Source organism: Bacillus rossius, chromosome 15, assembly GCF_032445375.1.
Source record: "Bacillus rossius redtenbacheri isolate Brsri chromosome 15, Brsri_v3, whole genome shotgun sequence".
In the NCBI taxonomy this organism is placed as follows: Eukaryota; Metazoa; Arthropoda; class Insecta; order Phasmatodea; family Bacillidae; genus Bacillus; species Bacillus rossius.
The window spans coordinates 9846675-9870034 of NC_086342.1; the positions used below are offsets into that span (position 1 = coordinate 9846675).

General features: G+C 42.0%; 1 protein-coding gene across 2 annotated transcripts in view; it reads left to right on the plus strand.

The window, feature by feature from the left end:
- LOC134539719 (forkhead box protein O) overlaps positions 1 to 23360 on the plus strand; it is a 382038-nt gene that overhangs the window by 316314 nt on the left and 42364 nt on the right. Inside the window, exons 2-3 of one of the 2 annotated variants that reach the window (XM_063381957.1) lie at positions 5317 to 5916; positions 11432 to 11864. In XM_063381957.1, the coding sequence (XP_063238027.1) occupies positions 5317 to 5916; positions 11432 to 11833 (1002 nt within the window). In that variant the 3' untranslated portion in view covers positions 11834 to 11864. The remainder of the gene's footprint in view (positions 1 to 5316; positions 5917 to 11431; positions 11865 to 23360) is intronic. The other variant, XM_063381958.1, reaches the window with a different exon arrangement.

The following is a 23360-nucleotide window of genomic DNA, read 5'->3' on the forward strand; positions in this document are numbered from 1 at the left end:
AAAAGATAAAATTAATTGCTACGACTTAAAAAGTGATTCAAAAAAGGGTGTATGCTTATTTCTTGATATATTTATGTTCCCATTAAGAGCGCGACTACATGAACCGCCAAACAATTGTGGACTTAAGGCCCCGCCTATCCGGTCATACGTGCGGAGTGCAGAGCTTAGGAACAAACCACGCGATTTGAAAACTTCTCAATATCAGTTGGTATCCTGTTTATGAAAAGCCTTAAAATTCCGCACAGGGCGTATTTTTAGAAGAGTGTAAATGTCTAGAAAGCGTGTTTTTTTAAAAAAATTGTATTTAGGCATGAAACACTATATACATATTCTTGAAAGCACTGAAGGTACTTGAATTACGCCTTTATCTTCACTTCACCACCATATAAAGTTATGGTCACCGCTAAAATAATATTTTTGACCTATTCACGACAAGAAGACTGCGCGCCAGTCCGAAAGCCTTGAGCGTAGAGGCGATACCGCGCTAGGAGCACCAGTGTGTGTCGCACTTATCATCCCGCCTCACTGACACAAGTACACCCCTGACGAGGCAAATCACTTAAGGGCGTATGTCCCGCTCTAGGTCATTATTTTATATTTACGTTCCACATGGTTAAACGGTTTGAGTGGCTGAACTTTCAAAAAAATGAAAAATATACATACATACATACATACTTTTTGCATAACTAGCTGGTAAAGTTGCATTTTTAACGTTTTTGTGCAGTATTGACTAGGGGAATTAAATGGAATGTAAACTGGAACTTTTTAGGTTTAAATTTAATTTTACTGGCTAATACGTGATTAGTTTAATTTCTAAAACTATTTAATTTTATTTGGCCTTTTTTCAAAATCCTCAGAATATCTTTATTTTAAAAGGGTAAATGAACTTTAAAAAGATTTTCTGAAAGAAATTTAAACTATACCACGCAGTAGCCACCAGCATGGCTTTTAAACAAAAAAAAATCCATTATTTATTCCATTTAGTCATACATAACCATACCGTACAAAAAATGTTAAAAAATTTTACATTGCCAGTTAATTATGCAAAAAAAAATATGCACTATTTTTTTAATTTCAATTTGTTTATGTTCGACCACTCGAAAAAGCCGTGTTTGACGTAAATATTAAAATACTGGCACAGAACGGTGGCTTTTCGGATTGTTTGGGACGCATTATAAAATTCTGCAAATTGGGTCATACAGGCTCTGGCAGTAAGGTTTTCCCGCCAGTGTGCGACCAGAGAAAGAGAGAGGTAGAGAGAGGTAGAGAGAGAGAGAGAGAGAGAAAGAGAGAAAGAGAGGGGGGGTGGCGAGGGAAGTTCCACGTCTGCCCGTGTTGTGTCTGTCTCTCTCTCCTCCGCGTCTTTTCCTCCTCTTTTATGGGACCTCTTTCTTCCACCCATTGCCCCTTCTCACGGGACGGGTCACCCATTTGGGAAAAGGGGGGGGGGGGTTGAAGAGAGGGGATTTTGAATCTTCTCCGGGGAGATTTCTCGATTGCTCCCAGCTTCCTGGCGTCACAGAGTCGCCGGCGGGTCTGCCAGGGTTTGTGGAGGGGGGGTTAGGGGGTGGATAGGGTTACTGAGGTGTACGTCGGAGTCTCTAAGGGCGAAACTGACTGGCGCATCACACGCCTCACGGCCTCTACGCCCTGGGGCACCGAGACTGGCCTAGCAGTCTTCGTGTCGATAAAAGGTCCGTCTACAAAAGTCCGGACCTTAGGGCGGTCCGCTGTCTTCATCCCAAATTTGAACGACGTCACACTGTCGCATGCAGGCACACGGAAGTAAAACCACACCAACAACTATTGCATAGGTATTTTACCAAAACATAGCAATTGTACTTTTATTGTTTAGATAGTAATTCTACTTGAGCTCAATAGTAAAAATACACCAACATAAGAAGGATGTGGGAAGACACCTTAAGTATGTAAATATGTATATATTGTCACTAGTAGAGACTAATATCTATTACTAGAGACCTGCAAAATTCGCGGTTTCGATGGCCTTCAGGATGGACTGCACATACCCCTGTACACTCGGGCAAATAACGCAAGTTCATTGGCTGCCGACTTGTAAGTCGTCTCAGTTGGTTTGTCTGTCATTCGATCCTTCTTTGGTTGACGGTTTATAACTGGTTGAGATTCGTCCAGATTAACAGTAAGCCAATAGCAAAATTATCTAAGAGGTATATGTGTTTGAATTCTAGCCTATCACCGAATGAATCCTAGAGACCTGCAAAATTCGCGGATTCATTTCGTGATATGCTACAATTCAAATAATTATACCTTAGCGTTGCTTCTGCAATTGGTTCACTGTTAATCTGGAGTAATGAGGGCCAATTAGAGACCCTCACTCATAGAAGTGTCGAATCACAGACACTCGGTTGAGACGACTCACAAGTCAGCAGCCAATGAACAGGTGGCATTTGCCCGAGTGTGTAGAGTGTAGTAGAGGTCTATCCTGGAGGTCACTGAATCCGCGAATTTTGCAGGTCTCTATCTATTACGTATCTCCGGTGAAAAGTACGACACAATTCGGTAAAGAACTTGAGCGATCCTCTTTCGTTAACCCCTCCATAAATTTGGACGTGAACTGAGACGATAAGGGTCTCTCTCCCACCAGGTTGGTGATAACGACCGTCGTGCTGTTGTGTAACTTTTGTGAGCACTTCGACAACCTTGAGAAAAACTTTGCGGGCTCATGTGTGTCACGTGGTGCGCGCTTGCTGATAACGTCAGGCGAGCCAGTTTACGGAGTCGCATTACGTAACCCGGTTACGTATGGTTTTGAGGAACTGTCGTATATATCGGCAGGACGGATCACGAAAAGGTTGTACTCACTCGTTCTCCATTTACAGGCAAGCTTGTAAATTAGGTTTTTTTTTTTGACGTGAATACGTCTTTAAATTTGCTTCCATAGTGGGAGGCAATTCAAAATCGGGGGGTACAGTTTGGTGTTGCAGCTACATATCTATCATCTCCATCCAAAATTTAATTACACCACTTGATAGCTGAAGTATCGAAGAATTCGTTACGCTAAGTGAGGACTGTGACGCATCGCGCGTGGTGGATGGGGAAGCGTCGCCATTTTGAGGTCATTTTGCTGTGTTTCGAGATTTCCATTTAGTATAACAGTTGACTCGGAGAAGCTACGACGTTCGATTGGATTTCAATCGTCAGCTCTCGTCAAAATCTATCGATTACATATATAAAACATTAGTGTAAAATACAGTGAATATAGGTATATGGTGTTAAAATAAAAATATATTTAATGTCGGTCTAAACGCGTCAAAAAAGCGTATTCAAGTACAACACACGGCCATGTCCATGAGACAGCTACACCCCATTTTTTTTTTTCAAACCTTTCTGACTTTTAGTAAAACGCTGGGAAATCATTTGCATTTATAACAGTTCTGTGCCTGGCGCGTAGAGGTGAAGAGGCTTTTGGCGTGCGAGCCATTCTCGCCCTTCAAGGCCCAGCGCTTTAAGAACTGTGCTACCGACCAGGAAAACCACCGTTTAGAGGTGTTCTAGTTAACGAAAATAGTTTCTTAACATTCATAATACTACACATTTTCCAATTACACTATATGAAATAATATTACAAAAAATACTTAAGTCAAGAAAGAAATAGTTTCAAAACATTGCTCAGCTTAAAAATAAATTTTCAAATTAATAACACAAATTTGTTAAATTACTAAATATGTTTTCAGGGAGTGTGTGACGGAAGTAATATTAATGCCGTGAAAGATGGTTCGTCGAAATGTGTCTGTAATCAAAGAGTTTCGCTACAGACTTGTTTCATGCTATAGTTTTACAGTGAAACTTGACATGACATTATTTTATACGTTTAAACTTGCCTACATTTTGAGAGGCTGAGAACTCTTCACAAAACGATCGCGTATTTTTATTTGCATAATCAGCTGGAAAAAAAATTGCATTGTTAAGCAGTTTTTTTGTGCGGTACGGATGAGAAGAATGAATGTTGAAAGTTTAAATTTTTTACTTTACTAGTTAATTTTTGTGGAAGAATTTAAAACCATGTCTCGCAGTAACCACTGGAATCTCCTTATAGACCCCAACTATTTTTTTCAGTGTACAAGTTGTGTTGTGTGAAACTCGGGTAGCCTTCTTTTCACAGACGAGAGAGAGCCAAAACCCGAAGTTCCCCGAAGTTCATGCTCGCCTTTTTTTTTCTTCCGTATCTTTAATGTAGCTATCCTAACCAAATCAACCGTCCACAATGTTTTAAACTATTTATAATGTAGCTAACCTAACCTAATTGACCGTTAGTATCATTTTATCAACACATTTACGATGAACCAAAAAAAAACCCGAAGATGCATTAATCGGGCGTTTGGCTCTCTCGTGTGTGAAAAATAGGCTTCCCGTGAAACTCTGGGGGAAGTCGTGTAGTCTCGGTGGGTGACGGAGTTGGGGGGTCGGTGTGCCCAGGGTTTTCCCCTGTGTCTATGCAGGTTTTACCTGGGCCCACCCTATCTCTAGTTATAGTCTAGATTTAATAGAGAGGGGAGTTAGTCATGGTGCCAATCGTTGCCGTGGCTGGCCAATTCCCTTCCTAGCACACGATGCATGCGACCCTGTCTAATCCCAGCATGACTAGGCGTATAGGCTTCGGCCTGAGACGCACCTAGGTCCCTCCCCTAACCCGGACCCCTCCAAAATACGCTTAGTTTTAGCTTTGAATATATATACTGTATAGAAGTCGCCAGCCCAGGTTAAAATTTCTAATACGGTTCGAGGTAGTTGGTTAATTCACCGTCGCAATCGCCACCATCTCTAGGGCATCGACTTGTGGTGGTCCCTAGCGGACAAGTGTCGAACTCTTCAAACACCCCTTCCCCCTCCCGTTGAACGACCATGAGCTGCAGTGAATGATTGGTTGGTGTGGGGTGCGGGGGAATGACGGCGGGCGACAGTGCTGCGCTCTAACGTGTAAATAACAACCTTAGACGATACAGGGCGTTACGGCAGCGCCCCTGCGGCGGTGGAAGTTCCCAAGCTGCTCATCATACGCTCCTGAAAAAAAAAACTTAAGAGTAAATCCTATCCACTCGCGACTTAACGTCTTGCAGAAAAAAAGCTTTTAGGGTTACTGGAATTGAACCATTTTACCCAGATGTTATTAACGAAGAACGTTGTTTTCCCTTCTTTTAGAAACCGATCAGCCTGAAGTCCCACCCCAACCTGCTGACCAACAGTGTGTGTGTGTGTGTGTGTATATATATATTCAAAGGTTTTAGTTATGTTAGGGGAAAAAAATAAATAATGATGATGATGAAATCTGTGTTGCAGAACTCCATCAGGCACAACCTGTCGCTGCACAACCGCTTCATGCGCGTGCAGAACGAGGGCACGGGCAAGTCGTCCTGGTGGATGATCAACCCGGACGCCAAGCCGGGCAAGAGCGCGCGCCGCCGCGCCACCTCCATGGAGACCTCCAAGTTCGAGAAGCGCCGCGGCCGGGTCAAGAAGAAGGTGGAGGCCTTGCGCAGCGGGCTTGCGCCGCCTCCTCCGGCGGCGGCGGACTCCACCCCCAGCCCTTCGTCGTCGCTGTCCGAGGGCCTGGACCTGTTCCCCGAGTCTCCCTTGCACGCCGCAACCGTGGGGGGAGGAGGAGGATTCCAGCTGAGCCCGGGAGACTTCAGGCCGCGCGCGTCGTCCAACGCCTCGTCGTGCAGTCGGCTGTCGCCCATCCCGGCCGTGCTGGGGGCCGAGCCCGACTGGAGCGCGCCGTCGCCGTACCCGCCTCCCCCCGGGTACGAGCAGCTCGCGGGAAGCCTGGCCGGCGCCATGAAGCTGGAGCCGGCAGACCCCTACATGCAGGCGTACGCTCCTGGGCAGGCCTCGCCCTACGCCTCGCACCACCAGCACCAGCAGCACCAGACCTACACGGTGAGACGACCGCGGCGCCTTCGTACCTAGCTGGGCCTAGTACCTCCTTTGAATATATATATATCAGGGGTGCCCACAAAGGGGGGGGGGGGGGGTAACGACGCAGACTGCGTCATTAAAATTTCAGGGGAGGGGGGGGGGGGGTTGTTAAAAGACGAGAATAATGTATATATTATTTACATAATTATAGCTTCCGATGTGAAAATACGTTTCTGGTGCTTTGATAATTGAAAGGGATCTTGTAAATCAAATTGGCAACCCCGCACTTTCCTCAACAAAAGCAGTTTGGCATCTGTCGATTCAGGATGGAAATATTACCTGTTATGACCAAAATTATTATTAGAAAATCAGTTTTAATTAATGCAAAATGTGATAAAATATAATACTAAAAAAGTATAATATTATAAAATAATTGAGTAAATCATTGAGAAATAGCATAAATAATTTCGGGGGGGGGGGGCGCATTATTAGGTTAGGGGGGGGGTGAGTCATAGTGTTTGGGGGGTGGGGGGGGGGGGGTGGGCACCTCTGTATATATACTGTATAGAAGTCGCCAGCTCAGGTTAAAATTTCCAATACGGTTTTGAGGTAGTTGCTTAATTCACCGCCCGCAATCGCCACCATCTCCAGGGCAGTGTTTTTCAATCTGTAGGTCGCGACCCCGAGCGAAGCCTTACTCGGGGGGTCGCCGGCTGAAGCTAATAATGCTGACTCGTTAACACTGGATGCCTGAAAATAAACCAGACAATATAAAAGTGAATAGTCAATAAAAAAAAATAAGTACGCGGAACCTTTGCACACCGAAATGAAGTACAATAAAAAGTTGTATGCAAACAACAAAGAAATAAACATCATAAAACATCAACAGTAAAAACAGCAACAGAATAGACTCGACTTACACCTATCGCTAGCGTTTTGAGGGTCTTAACAACACTTTGTGGAGACTAGGGAAACACTATTTTATTACCTGAATCATAGTATTTTGCTGCTGACTAAGAGCTTTCAACTTTCGTTCAAAGAAATCCAACGGCTTAACAGCTTCATTTTTATGCTTGGTTGTGAGATGCCGCATAAGTAGGGACACCTGTATTTCGCGATTTTTTTTCATGTCAAGGTATTTCACAAAACACTGTAGCTTTTTCTAAGAGTCATGGCAAATTGTGAGGGTGCAGCAGTACGGTGACCACATTCTCATTGGCCCCGTCAAGAGCGGGACGACACCTCTCACCGACCTCAGCCAATAACCACAGGAGAAAAGCTACAGTATTTTGTAAAATACCTTGACATGAAAAAAATCGCGAAATACAGGTGTCTCTACGCATAAGCTTTGACGGTTTCATACTCTCACGTGATAAAACATCGCCGCAAATTACACATTGAGGTTTATTATTTATGACTGTGAACCCGTATTACAAATAACTGTCATCGTAATGTATATTTTTTTTTGGGGGTTTGTTTCACCACCACCGCTATTGACACTCGTACCAGATGTTGAAGGCTGCGATCTTTTGAGAAACTTAAACATTTTTACAAACGCACCGAGCAAGTGAAAAACAAAAGAATGACGTCCGTACTCATCGGTGACTACGCATAACTGGGTGAGATGAGAGTTGAAACAAAAGAACATTGCGGGCGGTGGCGGGTGGCGCGCGCGGGTCGCTTCCTGTCGCCGCAACGACAATGCGGCGTGGCAACGTGGCCGTCGCCGACGCAGTTTGGCCCGCGCGAGTTGGCGTCCAAGTTAAGTCGCACGTAGCCTTACCAACTTACCTCGTACTTACTTTCAAAACTCTCGCGGCTTCCTGCAGAGTGTAGATCCGAATAATAGATAATTGTACCAAAATAGAAAATACCATTAACGTAGTCTTTTAATTAAATAATTTCTTTGTTTTCTGTGACACAAGGGGGTCGCCGGAATTTTTCAACTTGTAAAGGGGTCGCGAAATCAAAAAGATTGAAAAACACTGCTCTAGGGCATCGACTTGTGGTGGTCCCTAGCGGACAAGTGTCGAACTCTTCAAACACCCCTTCCCCCTCCCGTTGAACGACCGTGAGCTGCAGTGAATGATGGGTGGGGGGTGCGGGGAATGACAGCGGGCGACAGTGCTGCGCTCTAACGTGTAAAGAACAACTAAGACGATACAGGGCTTTACGGCAGCGCACTGCAGCGGTGAATTTCCCAAGCTGCTCATCATACGCTTCTGAAAAACGTATAGTAAATCCTATCCACTCGCTACTTCTATACAGTATATATATATATATATATATATATATATATATATATATATATATATATATTCAAAGGTACCTCTTTCTGCCATTCAACCCTTTACGACAGATACACTTTGGCAAAGAAGTTTCACTTGTACCACGATCATTATTATTTTTTTTTTAAGTTGCTTGGCTTCAGGGTTGTAGCGATGCACAGAAGGCAAATATATATCACCGACGTTTGGGTCGACGTTGCATTAGCCATCATCAGGGAGCAGATCACCTACTGACGTCACTACAAAGTTCTCCTGCGCTACCGGGGATAGACCCAAACTCCCGATCGCGCACCTTCGTTAGGTTAGCTACATTATAAATATTTTAAAAACATCGTGGACGGTTGATTTGGTCAGGGTAGCTACATTAAAAGATACTGTTAAATCATGTTATAACGGTTTCCCTAGCCCTGGATAGCTACATATTAAAAAAAAAGTTATTTTCTAAGCAACCATAAAATGATTTTACGGTATTTTTCAATGTTGCTATACTTAAATAATATAATCAACCATCCCCCAATGTTTTTAAAGTATTTATAATGTAGCTAACGTATCCTAAACGACCGCAAAATTTAATGCCACGCCGGTTTATACAATGAGATAAAACGTGGGGGGGGGGGGGGTGGGGGGGGGGGGAAGCGAGCATGAACTTCGGGGAATTTCGGGTGTGACTCTCTCGTCTGTGAAATGTAGGCTTACCTCGTAGCTAGGCTGGGACATCACACTCGTTCCGGTCGACGTTTGCTGACTGCAGCCGATCGAGAAAAAAGTGGGGACGCACCACAATGCCGAAATACCTTAATGCCGAAATACCACAACGCCGAAATGCCAAATTGACCACAACGCCGACAGCTAGAAAACTGCTGTGTACCACAACGCCGAATTACCACAACGCCGAAATACACTAACGCCGAAAAATGTCATTGCAGGATTGCCACAAATGTTGGGTTAGGTTATACTAGGTTAGGTTATACTAGGTTAGGTTAGACTAGGTTAGGTTAGACTAGGTTAGGTTAGACTAGGTTAGGTTAGGCTAGATTAAGTTAGGTTAGGTTATATTACGCTAGGTTAGGTTAGATAAGGTTAGGTTTGATTGTGGTATTTCGGCGTTAAGGTACATTTCAGAAACACACACAAATTCTTTCAGTTGTTATTTCGGCGTTGTGGTACACGTCAGTTTTCTAGCTGTCGGAGTTGTGGTCAATTTTGACATTCGGCGTTATGGTATTTCGGCGTTATGGTAACGACCCAGAAAAAAACCCTCCCCGGTAGCGCAGGAGAACTTGAAGTGACGTCAGTAGGTGATCTCCTCCCTGATGATGGCTAATGCAACGTCGACCCAAACGTCGGTGAAATATTTGCCTTCTGGCATCGCTACAACCCTGAAGCCAAGCAACTTAAAAAAAAAAATATGAGCGTGATACAAGTGAAACTTCTTTGCCAAAGTGTATCTATCGTAAAGGGTTAAATGGCAGAAAGAGAGAAAGAAGACAATTTTCTAAATAAATAGTGAATTAACAATTAATATTACGAACTGTTGAAATGTAACAACATAAAATTTTATATTAAGATTTTCAGGACCCTAACTATTGCTTTACAATTGTCTGGATCGAGTTTAATACTAAGTGCCATCTGTCGGCAGTGGATGCCGCTTCTCTAGTTTATTGAACCGTGATATGAGCCTTACAGAAGTTCTGCAGTCATATTTTTTTTTTTTGCAAAACTATTTTTCTTTTTTTGTATTTGTACAGCAGACATTGGTTTAAATATCTATGTTATAAACATTTTACAAACCTTTTTGCTTTAAAATAATTTGTAACATTCACATGTTTTTTTAAATGTGTAGCATCCTAGCTCCTGGTACAGGCATTTTGGCGGGAAGTAATTTCTTTAATGCACCGGAACAGTACTGCCATCTGTGGTGGATGGCGTGAACCAAAGTTGCAAAACCAAAGGGATAATTTTTAATTTTAACTCTTTAAATGAATTTTCAACAAGATGGGCAGCATTTGTCGAAAATCAGGTAGAAAGCAATGGTTTAGTGTTTTCTGAAGTATTTTTGAAGTTATACTTCTTTAGGCGCGTTATGAAAAAATGACGAGAGAGAAATTTTAAGATGCGCGCGCGCATCACTGTAACACAAAATTAACAGGTTGAAGCTACCCGCTAAATCGCCCATTAAGTCTCGAATAAAAGCTACCAACAAAATAGAAATAGAACCTCAATTAGTCGCGCATATTGGCACGCTCGTCGCCTCCGATAACTGTTTTCATATTTATAATATTTATCCACATGTTTCTAGTTTCTACATTCACAACACGTGTTTTAGTTTCATACAAGTGCGAATTATATATGTGCTAATTAATTATATTCAGTAGTGATTTAAATTGAATATTTTGATTAATATTATTTATAATTCGTAAATATTAGTAAAAAAGTTGTGCCTTTATACTGTTTCAAGTGCTCCAATATAATTGAGGTTAACTATCCGTATGTATTATTTATTGATATAAATTAAAAGTTTATTATTTAATATAATTAATACTAAATATTATTAAGTTATTAATGTTAAGTATTTATTATTGGTTATTAATATTTACAAAATAAAGAAATTAATTTAATAAAAAAATTGTGATAAAAATTAAAATCGAACATAAAATTAAAATATTAATTTTTAATATTTATTATTAAATTGAACTAAATAATTATAAAAATAAATGAACACATTTAATGGGAACTTTTTGATAAAAATGAAAAGTGAACATTAAATTAAGAAAATAATAAATATTAAAAAAATGAATAAAGTTAAATTAAATGGTTGAATTTATTATTAGATATATTTACTTTCTGTAAAATATTAAATAATCAATAATAAATATTTAAATTTGAGAATCTTATAATATTTAGAACAAACTATGTCATATTGATTTATTATTCTCTAAAATTTCATTTATTCAATTTTTCAAATTTAAACTGAACTTTATTGACTGTGTTGATTATCTTTTTCAGCTATGTTATTATTTTATTGTAATTAATTATTTGCATGCAATTAAAAACTATATTTTAATTAATGATGCCAAAGAAGTATATCTTCTCACGCACGTACATAAGTACAAACACCCGTTTTTTTTTTTTTTTTACCGGGAAACAGAATTTTGCCCATGTTGATGATGCTTGGCATTATTATAAAGTATTCTGTGTTGAATGTGGTGTTGAATGTGGTGTTGAATGTGGTGTTGAATGTGGCGCAGCAGCAGCAGTACGAGTACCTGCAGGCGCCGGCCGCCGCCGCCCAGCAGCAGTTCCGCGAGCGCAGCCCCGCAGAGGCGGCGGGCCCCGCCCCCTCCACCATGATGGGCCAGCTCATGGGCGCGCTCAACCACGGCACCATCGCCGACGACCTCAACCTCAACATCGAGACGCTGCAGGGCTTCGACTGCAACGTGGACGAGGTGATCAAGCACGAGCTCAGCATGGACGGCAGCCTCGACTTCAACTTCGGCCACCACCACAACCACAACCACCACGGCCACCACCACCTGCACAACCACCACAACCACCACCACCACCCGGGGGCGGGGGCGGACCGCCACCAGCCGCCGCCGCAGCAGCCGGCGCCGCCGTACACCACAGGCCCGTCGTGGGTGCACTAGGGGCGCGCGCCGGCCGGGCCCCGCCGTCAAGGTCAGTACTCCCCTCCCCCACCCCCGCCGAGATGTCCCCTTTGAGGCCCGCGACCCATGGAACATCTCACTACTGCGTCCGCCGCTTCCACAACGGGAAGCCTTCATTTCACGGACGAGACAGCCACACCCGAAGTTCCCCGAAGTTCATGCTCGCTTTTTTTATTTCCGTTCCATCTCATTGTATAAGCCGGTGTGGCATTAAATTTTGCGGTCGATTAGAGCTACGTTATAAATAATTTAATACATTGTGGATGGTTTGTTATATATTAGGTTATTATAGCTACATTAAAAAATACTGTAAAAACAATTCATGGTTGCTTGGCAAATAACTTTTTTAATATGTAGCTATCCAGGGCTAGGAAACCGTTTTACATGATTTTACAGTATCTTTAATGTAGCTATCCTTACCAAATCAACCGTCCGCAATGTTTTAAAGTATTTATAATGTTGCTAACCTAACCTTTTACAATGAACAAAAAAAAAAAAAAAACGAAGATTCACGATCGGGCGTTTGGCTCTCTCGTCTGTGAAAAGATGGCTTCCCTTCCACAACGCACGGAAACTAAAATGAGATTGCATTTTCATGGTGTTCATGTTGACACTACTAACTCCTTCGTAGGGAAAAGTAGGCCGCGTTAAATATTAAACCTCGTGCATGCCGGGGAAAAAAAAAAAGAACTGTATATTGGCCCCGCCGAGTGCGCACAGCAAATGCTTACACAAAGTCCGAGCGCCAGGTTTTTCCCGGTGTGTCGAGGCCTCGATCGCCGAGAGATTTTTCTTGTTTCTGGGTATAGTATTTAAAATATTTCAATTCCTCCCGAGACACCACTAACCCCTATATAACCCAAAATGACTTGTGTCTCGTGGGTCTAACCGAGGAGAGCAGCTGTGAAGAGTCGCGTCATCCCGGGGCCGACCCGACGCCGCTCGAACAGTCCAGAAAGGCGGCGTTCGTTCTCGCCACTCCGCGCGGCGGCCCGCCACGGAATTCCCGAGGCCGTACAGCGATAGACAACAGCGCCGAGGCAGGTGTGGGGTTGGAAGGAGGGGTGGGGGGTAAGCGACGACCCTTGTAATCCGGCCAGGCACGCGTGGCATGCCTTACGTCAATGGACGGCGCGTGACTCCAGTGGCCGTTTAGGCCCGCCAGCCAACTTCGAACCTGTCGCGTGTCGCGGCCTTGGCGTTTGTAACAGTAGGCTATAATTACTGTTTTAGTCATTCCCAAAATTCGAGTTAATTACTAAAACACTTTTTTTTGTAGCAGCCAGTAAGTATTTACCTTAATGAATTTCAATTAGTTACATGCAACGCTTAAACGAAGTTGAATTTTGAAAAATTAAAACGATACAAAACTTTTACGGTCTAAAAAGTTCGAAACCTGGCGTCTTTCGGTTAAACTTATGTAATTTTTTTTTTTTTTTTTAACGGCTCACAATACCACACGTTTTTCAGTATTTGAATTTAGAAACCCTCGAAGTTATCTCTTCTAATAACTACCTCGAATAACTACTACCTTGAGTCGGTTTAACTTTGTTGCATAGTAAATAAATGTTCGAAATTATATTTTTTATTACACTTTCGTTTGCCCAGTCATGAATTGCTGATGAGACAGTCAGTGTACACAAGCGTTTTCTAGACAATAAACTTCTCAAAATCTTTTTTTTTTTTCTTTTTCTGTGGGATTCCAGCTCAATAAAATTCTTAATTTACAAAGTCAACCACATGGATGTGGACCTCCATTTAAATGGAAAATGTTTATTGATTGCTTAATAAAAAAAATAGTTGCTAGCTTGAGCTATTTGTTTTTCTTGTATATAAGAAGCTTTGACGACGGTAACTTTTCACTGTGGCAGAATTTAATTCCCACCCTAAAAAGGGAATGTCTGTAGTTTGGCCTTTGGAGAACTGTGTAGTTGCACATTTGGCCGTCGCTGCCGCAGCTCACTTGTTTTACGGTCGTTTTAGCGCCAATATCGTAAAAGATTTAGCACGTAGTTACGGCGACTTTATATAGCCTATTAAAGCTGGTACCTACTCGCATGATTCTTCGGTCCCGAAGCAGTTTTTATTTTCGTTTCAGCTGTCAATGGTATAGCTAAAGCGTCGAAGATCCATGAGTATCGGGTAATTCTCGAGTGGCAATTGAGTTAGAAACCTTTTTTTTAAAGTCAGATTTCGAAAGAAAAATAAACTTATTGTAGCCGTTACCATAGTGCGACTTAATACTTTTTATATAGTTTTACGTTTCATGGTCGATTGACGTCCAAAACCATTGTCAACCAATCAAAATTTTATGGACACGATAGCTCCCGTAATTTTGCACGTATCATTTCCAGACAGATACATAAAGTATAGTAATGGAAAATCTCGGTCGACTTCGTTAATAGGCAAAATCCGACCAAAGAGGATGAAATGGGGAAGGGTTTTTTTTTATATATAGACGAATTGCTCAAACTCCTTTAAGGGGCCTCCCTAGGAAAATTTTTTAGCGCGCTGGGCTACTGGCTATGTGCTGCATCTAGTGGATGGGTGGAGCGAAATATCGTAACTTCTCGAGAAGAGGGGGAGAGGGAGAAAAGCAAGGGGAAGGCAGAATGGGAGGGTTGGAGGGGAATGCTATATCGTCATTGCATCTGCTGGAGTCCAGCTGCTGCGTTATCTGCGAACATAGGTTTCTGTTAGGCGAGGGACTGCCTACCACTACATACACCAAGAGCATCAAATTCTCGTATCGCCTTGCGCTTTTCAACAGTGTTTATTAATTTCAAAAATAAGATTAGTGTTGTGCTCCAGACTATATCCATGAATTGCAAAAAAAAACTTTAATTCGTGTTTAAAAAGGTTTTTTTTCTTCTTTTAATTCATATACTACGTAATTTAAAGAGATTTGCATTCATTACAAAAAATGTTGTCACCAAAAATAAACGAATAGCTCGTGGCTTCAAAACGTCAAAAGCTACTGAATAAAGTGAATTAAATCAAAAAAATTCTCCAACATTTTTACTTCCGAAATAATATTTAAGTGATAAGTGCTTTTTCACGTAGTATCATATTTATAAAAAAAAATTATCTGGACCGCGACGAAAAATCACGTCTTACCAATAGATTGTTTTCTAAAACAAGGAATAATATGAAAAGATTATATAAATATTTACTCGTATACATAAAAAATCTTTTAAAATTGCAATATCTACAAACCAATTTTACCTAATTCCTGAAGGAAAAATGCAAGCCAAACTCACTTCCAATTCTGTAAAAAACAAAATAATGCTGGAAAGAAAATGTGCGCACAGACGACACATTGTCAGCTTAGTATTCTAGGTCTCAGATCATGTTTAGTTACACAATATACCTTACGGACACGGCATATTACTATTTTATGGAACTTATTACATGTTTTACTATTTGATTTTTCAGCATATATATTTTAAAACGACTTTAATGATGCGCAATATGATTAATATTTGAACATTGACGAAACAAATTTATTTTACTCCATCCTTAAATTAAACAATAAAAAATCAAATAAATCACCAAATTTTTAAATGCCCGAAAAGAATATTTAGAAAAATCAGATGGGAAAAAAAAATCAAATATTTTCCTATTTCACTTGCTCAATAGTTTATTTAACGCTCCCGTTAATTATTCAGTGGTTGCTGATACATTCTGTGGCTCAGAAGTCCAGCAGATCATAACTACACACATACCGCATGTTAGTTCGTAGTCGCCGAATGCGGAACGTGTTTCTGTGTAGCGTGGAGGATACCGCAAGTCTGCGCGGATGTTCGTAATCAGCCCGCTGGTTCATAAATAACGCAAGACGCGAAACCGCAACGCAAGCGTCTGTTAACTTTTATCTTCTTGAAGAGTTTAATTAAAAAATACTTTTTAAGACGCATTCGTTGTGTGCATACACTGCCGCGATGTGGTGTTTACTATGCAAATCTAAAGGTTAAACTTTCGGACTGTCGAAGAAAATGACTTAATAATAAAATATATAGGCTATATATATATGTTTTCATGATGAAATTAATTTAAAAAAAACTGCCCGAGAAAAAAAAATTGGTAAATTTGTTTTCTTAGGTTGATCGATTTCAAGGTGTATATTATCTTTGAAAGATTTGTGCAATGGGAGTGCATGTCTTGATGTAAGCTTTTGGACATACAAGGTGTATTGGTCGTTGCGTTTCTTACGTAGTTACAAAACCATGCCTTCAGGAAACAACGAACCATCGAAAATAGCAACGTCACAATACACGTGACCGGCAACCACAAAAAAAGTTAAGACACGAATAAAATCACTGTTGACTCTCTGGATTTTACAACCTCTTGAGATTATCTGAAGGCACTCATCGAAAGCAGCACGCTTTTTATTTTATTTTTAAATTTAAATCTGATGTATATTTTTTGTCTTCCAGAGGTCGAGGAACCACAGGCTACGTCGCTTTTTTTTATTTTGCTCCCCTTTCCCACTTTTAGTCTCTTCCCCTCCCACCCATCATTATTGTCCACGCCGACTGTGCGGAAATCAGTTTATCATTACCGCCGGCAGTCTCACCGCGGCGAGTGCTAAGAGTCTCCCTTGTCAGCCGAGCGCTTGAAGCTCCCTCGTCCAGGAATATCTCGGGACTTCCTTCTCCTGTCTTTCTTTTTTTTTATTATTATTTATTAAATCATTTAGCAGAAGAAAAGTTCCTTCCCTCATTTAAACCCCCGCCCTTCTCTCTTTCACCCACAACGTCTACTCTCGAACGTCGCATGTCTTCAGACGCCCCCGCAAAGACTTCACCCGCTCGTTCAGCTGCTGCGGCGACAAGAAGTCTCGGCCTCTTGTCGCAGCTGGAATTAGCGCCTGATCATCCGCGCCGGGTGCAGGGGGGTAGGGGTGGGGTGGAGGGGGTTTGCGGTTGAGGGGAAGAAGGGAACGCGTGACTTCTGGAAGAAGACTGAAAGGCGTGGTGCGACGCTGCACCTTCGCGCATCACAGGCTTACGTCTCTCTCTCTCTCTCTCTCTATAAAAAAAAGGAAGGGGGGGGGGGGAGATGTCCGCTTGCAGACCGTCCCTCGCACGCCTTTTTTTTAATGTGTAACATCTTAGCTCTCTCGGTCTAACTTCGTGGAACGGAAATACGTCACCACAACGCTGTCATCTGTGGCGGATGGATGGCGCGCGCGCGCGGGAAGCCTAAGATGCACATTTTCGATTACACCAGAACAATTCACCTTCGGCTAACCTCTGGTTGATATATATATATATATATTTCTCTGTTTATTTTAATGTAGCTATAGCCTACTAACCTAACTAACTAGTGTTTTAAAGTGTTTTGATGTAGCTAACCTAACCGACCACTTTTAATATTTGAGTTCCCGAAGTTGGCCGAAGGTGAATTGTTGGGGTGTAATCGGGAATGGCAGAACTTTATGTGCATCTTAGGTCTCCCCCGCGCGCGCGCGCGACCGCGCACACACACACACACACACACACACACACACACACACACACACATAAACTTTTGAGTTTTGGGATCTACGGACCATTTAACAATAACTATATGAAATAACATAATAACTAAATAAAAATCTCCCGGAAGTCACACCATGGTAACGGCACCAGTAGGTAGTATTTCTTTGAATTCTGCCTAAAAAAAATATCATAGCACTATACCTACTCCAATACTTCTCAATTCTTTTAAATGTGCATCATCCAAAAACGTTTTTTTTATAAAGTTTTACAAAGCTTCCAAGGATTAGAGGTATACGCTCAGTTATCTCTCGACAAAGAAATGGTATTTTTGTCCCTTGGTCCCACATTGTCGCTGTAATACCAAATTATGTAATACTTTTGATTCGAACACAATGCACGCACATTGAAAGTGGGAAAAAAAGGTGGGGGATAACTTTTTTTTTAAATTTATGTTTATAGTGGGGTGAGATTTTAACTTCATGTACCAGGATTATCATATAAAAGGAAAAAAAAAAATTATAGGTATAAAGAATTTTCAGCAAATACATACACATGTTACAGTTGTAATTTTCGAAATAAGGCATTAACTTCGTTAGATGGCCATGAATTCGTGTGATTGTAATAAAGCTAAAAATTGCACTCTTTTGGATTAAAATTTTTTTGCTAGGTTTAAATTTACCGACTGCTAAAATATCTATAACTTGTTCAACATGGTAAAATAGCTTGTAAACCCCAAAATTATACACGTCGAACTGCTCTAGAACTCCACATGGACAATTTAAACTATTTTGTTTCTAATATTTCGTGTTTTTTCCCTTCTACTCATTGATTTTGTTAAATTTCCATGCCAGTCCTGGCATGTAGGTACTGAAAACATGAAATCATGTGGTATACAGGTTTTGGCCGTTAGTACGTAACCTTTATCGTTCATAAAAAAAACATAAAAATCATGACTTGTTTAGTGGAAAAGGCATTTTATTAACAATTAAACATTGTTATATTATGAATTATTTTTTTTTAAATCACGCGTAAAAAACACGAAATATTAAAGGCAAAATAATTTAGGATGCTACCTGCTTATGTGTGCGGGTTAGCGAGTGCATAGCCGCGCCCTTGACTTCGTTTGTGGCCCTGAGCGAGCGGCGCTTGGGCCGTTTTGCCCCCGAGTAGCGGGTGCCAACCTTATAAAAATGCTACGCCCACCCCCCACCGGACCCGCTTGTCAACACGATTACAACGCTCAGGGTGTGTCTGGGAACTCAGCGTCTCACTCCCCCCCCCCCCCCCAACCACTCCCTCCCCTAGGGCGCGGGAGAACCTCCCCTGCGTTTTAAGGGCTGAAGGGGGGGGGGAGGGGTAGGGGATGTGGGGCATGAAGTGTGGCCGCGCGTGAAATCAGATGTAACAACCCCCTTAATTGTCGACCGCTAACGACGGCAGGCGCGGGGGTATTTGCATTTATTAAATGTGTCCCTTCCCTTCAGAGCGCCATTTTACAACCCCCCCCCCTTCCCCCACCAATGTCAGGACTCCCACCTCATTCCGACATTTCCGAACAGCTTCCCTTCCTGGTGCGGAAAAGACGCTAGGGCGGGGGGCGGCTGTCTTGACGGGAGTTAAAAATACTCCAGCCGTTCGCGGTAAAGCAAAAAAATAATAATAATAAACCTCCGCCTACACTGCAGCCATTTTGGGTTTTCAGAATTTTATTTTTTTGATTAGGTACGGTCCGGTCGAAACCTCGAACCCTCGAACCCTCGGAATACAATTGAATATCTGCAATTCGAAAGATTTGAGATCCGAGGGTAAAAAATTGGTTGTCTGTAAAGTCGGTTTACGGACGATAGTTTAACGTGACGTCATAACAAAACATTGATGAAATAAATGATTGCATACTTTTATGAATAAAATTGACTCATTTTTAATGAATTTTCACTATTTTGTATGGATACAAAGGAGGAGTGAAATGAATCTACAATTTAATTGATAAATTTACTTTTATTTGCACTCATAGTAATAAACATATTTGAATTAATAACGAACAGATTATTTTAACTATAACTTTTATACATGTATGCTATTTAATTTCTTCCAATCTGTGTTATTCTGTTAAGGATAGGACGATGATAGGAAAAGTAGGAAACGAATGGGAGTGTTTCAAGTTTAATGTGCCTGGAAAAAGTCAAATCGATGGTTTGTTCCAATCGAGTGGAAGAGAGATAGATGCGCTGCAAGCGTACCATGAGCGTAACGGGACACAACGTAACGGGACAATGCGCGTTAGGGGACACTTTTTCGTGCGTGCAGCCGGCGTTCATCGATTTATTAGACGTTGTCACGTCAATAATAACGATTTTTGACACTACTTTGGGCGGCCCTCATAGTCAGGGGTGTGTCGGTGTTAGTGCGACGCTCGCTGGCATTTCTAGCTTGGTATCGCCCCTAAGCGCAATGCTCTGAACTGGCGCGCAGTCTTCTCGTCGTGCATGGGTCAACGGTGAATTTTGAGCGGTAACCATAACATTGGATGGTTGGCAAATGGAGATAAAGATGTAATCAAAGCAAGCAAGGCCTTGGGCGTTTTCGAGAATCAGAAATGAAAATTATTCTGAAAACATGCTTTTGAGCCCTTTTCACTCTACTAAAAATACAGATTAAAGACTAAATCCGGAAACAGAAACAGCCCTCCGCCCTTTGAAGCCCTGCATGCTCTATGTTGCTACCAGGTAGGCGGGCCCTTTAAGGGACTGTTCGCCTAAGTGAATTTCCAGATATTTTTACATACATCTGTTGTGTTTGGCAACCTTTACATATAATCGCAAAAGGAAAGACGAGTACGTCTGCAAATCTCTTACTTTCCCACATTTTGACCTTCTCGGGTCTTTAATCATATATACGACTAAAGAACGTATATTTCGCTCTGAGACCTGTAAGGCACACGAGCCTAACCCTTTGAGAAGGGGGGGGGGGGGGGGGGGGAGAAAATTGTGCAAACATATTTATAAAAAAATGTGCCTGTGAAATCTGCTGCGAAATCGGCGGTAGAATGGTTAAGAATGAAAATAAGCGGGAGAGCAGGATGAAAAAAAAAATGGTTTAAAAAAAGGGGGCGGGGTGTAGCAAAGTAGAAGCTCGGGTGGATTCGCGAAGAGTTTTCTTCTTCATCGTCTTCCTGTTCTTCTTGTCGTGGCGGCGACGTAATCAAATTCCCCTCCCCCCTTCCCCTCTTCCACCATCCACCCTCCCTTGCGGCAAAGGAAATTCAATATAAAATTTTAAAGAGCTGACAATTTGGCCGAAGAGAGATGTGGTCGTGGTAGAACGAAGCCTTAAGGGGTTTGGGGGGGGGGGGGGGAGGGGAGTTAGGTTGGCGAGGGGTGCAAAGGCGACCGCTGTCGCAACCTTTCTTGGTTTTCCAAGGGGGTGGGTGGCTGGGTTAATAAGCTCGCCAGGAGGGGTGAAGAGTGGGTGGAATGTCTAGACGGCGACAACCCTTGAAGGGGTGGTTCGAGGGGGGTTGAGGACTTCGCGGTTTTATTGCACCGCTCGTGCTATCTCGGCAAGGTTTTTTTTTTTTTTTTTTTTTTTTTAACGTAAGAACTGGCGTTCTTTTGTTTCCAGCCCCCGACGACCGGTTAGACTGTACCGCGCTGTGTAAAGATTGGGCGGTCATGTAGAGACTTGAGTTTTTGCACCAAGACTGTCTTTGCGCCCTTTTCATCCAGTTAACCTGTCTCACGTTGATTCATACTGGCATCCGGTCCTGTCAGTGTTAATTATATTATGTAATCGATATTGATGTTTGGCATTATATGTCTTCGTCTGTATTCGATATTTCTTTGCTGCGTCCACCGTTTCTTCCAACATTTTAATTTTTTACTTTTTAGCTGACGTATTTGATGATTTTTCGCTGTCTTATTGAATGTTTACGTTTGAACATTTTTTTAAACCCAAATATCACTAGCAATGAAGTGAAATTTTTTAGCCTTAGACCTGGTGCGTCACTCGAAAATTTGTGCAGTTAAGACACAAATGATTCAGCACTGGTAGTTCTGTTGACGTATTTCGTTTATAAACTGTGTTTTCAGGGGAATGAAAATGGCTTAACGGTATAATTTTTAGGTTATTGGAAACACACGCTTCATTTCTCCGCCATGTAATGTTGTGGTTTCCGCTCAAATGCACTACGAGAAGACTGCGCGCCAGTCCAGAGGAGACACCGCGCTAGAAGCACCAGCGAGCGTCGCGCTTATCATCCTGCCTCACTAACACACATACACCCCTGACGATGCGGGGCCCCTTTAAGTCATTGGTCCTATTTGTTTTGTTTCCCTGCAGTAAGTAAGACATATGAAGTCTGCTAGAAACACGAGATTAAGTACTGTTTGAAATTTTCACCTTCCAATTACGTAAAACGCTGTTTGCAGACTATCCAGGGATCTTCATAAATATACGGACAAGTTCACTTTCTTTGAACATGAACCAAAAGTATATTCTTGTTATAGTAACAAACCTTTCATAAACTTATTATTAATAACACACTTCCTTTGTCCAAATGTGTGTGTGTGTTTTTTTATCTTTGTTTAGAACGTAACGTACCAATCGGAAATCAAAATAACTGCGTAGTTTCTACGAAGATTCCGTTATTTGAAATTACGAAGGACTGTTCGTTTGTTTTAGGTTGATTCTTCGTTGAAAAGTTCGTAAATTTACTGTCATTTGTGACAGTGTAGTCAGCCGACCGAGCGTGGAATCCTGGACATCGGCCGACTTACCAAGCATATAGGTGTGCCACAGTGTAACATTGGGTCGTTGACACAACGCCGAAATACCATAACGCCAAATGTCAAAATTGACCACAACGCCGACAGCTAGAAAACAAATTACAATGAACAAAAAAAAAAAGGAAGATGCACGATCGGGCGTTTGGCTCTCTCGTCTGTGAAAAAAAAAAGGCTGCCCGACGCGGGTCCGCCATCTGGACGAAATCAACGAAAAGTGAGTTCTGCGCATGCGCAGTAGTTTGGGCAACAGATCAGCAACGGATAGGACACTAAGATCCGTTCCCTAAAAAATAAGGGATTGGCTGTGTCCTATCGTGCACTAGGAACACAGTTAGAGAACAGGTGTAGCATATTCAACACCTTAAATCTTTATTTTTGTGTCTTGGATGTACCCGCACTGAGAGTGTAATGACATGGGGGGGGGGGGGGGTTGTATACATTCTCGCTGGTGTGATGATCGTGGCCAGAACTCTTATTATATTTTGTACATCGGGTGGGGGCATGTTTTTGCCACGCCTCGTGCCGTGCGCCATTATCCCATTATTAACGCGACACGCGCTCGTGAGAAATTCTGTCCGCTGTACAGATGGCGGCTCCCGCGTCGTGGTAATTTCGCTCGCCTGTAGATTCCGCCCGTCCAGACGGCGGCGCCTGGATGATTGATGTGCTCTACTTGCCACCTACAAGGAATCCATTAATTATGAGGCTGTAGAATCTTAAGGCGATGAAAGATAGCTTCAGCAATTTGCTTTTTAGTTTAAAAAAAAAAATTCTTTTCTTCTCCTTGCATTCCTGTTCGTTCGCGGAACCGCATCTATATCTCTCCCTCTCTCTCTCTCTCTCTTTTTCTCTTCCTCGCCATTTTCTTCGCTTTTCCGGGATACATATTTTTTTTATCTCTCTCTCTCTCCCCCTCCCATCCCTGCTTATTCTTCTTTCCCGTCATCGCGCTGTTCCTTCAAGTTTCTTCGCATCAGCCTTTGCTCTTTAGGTCTGAGCTTCATAACAAGACGAACGATGTTCAAGAGATCTCTTTTGTCCGAGAGCAAAAGTTGAATCGCTGTTTTTCTCCGCTTACGCGTAGAAAAATGAAGCAGGGCGGAGGTTTTTCTCTTTGGAGCAATTAAGAAACTATTTTTCCAGAAAAAGAAAATTTAGCCAATGCATGATAAATTGTTGAGCCTGTCGATTTATCACTTTTTATTATATATATAATCAGCGGTATCTGGAGTTGCGTAA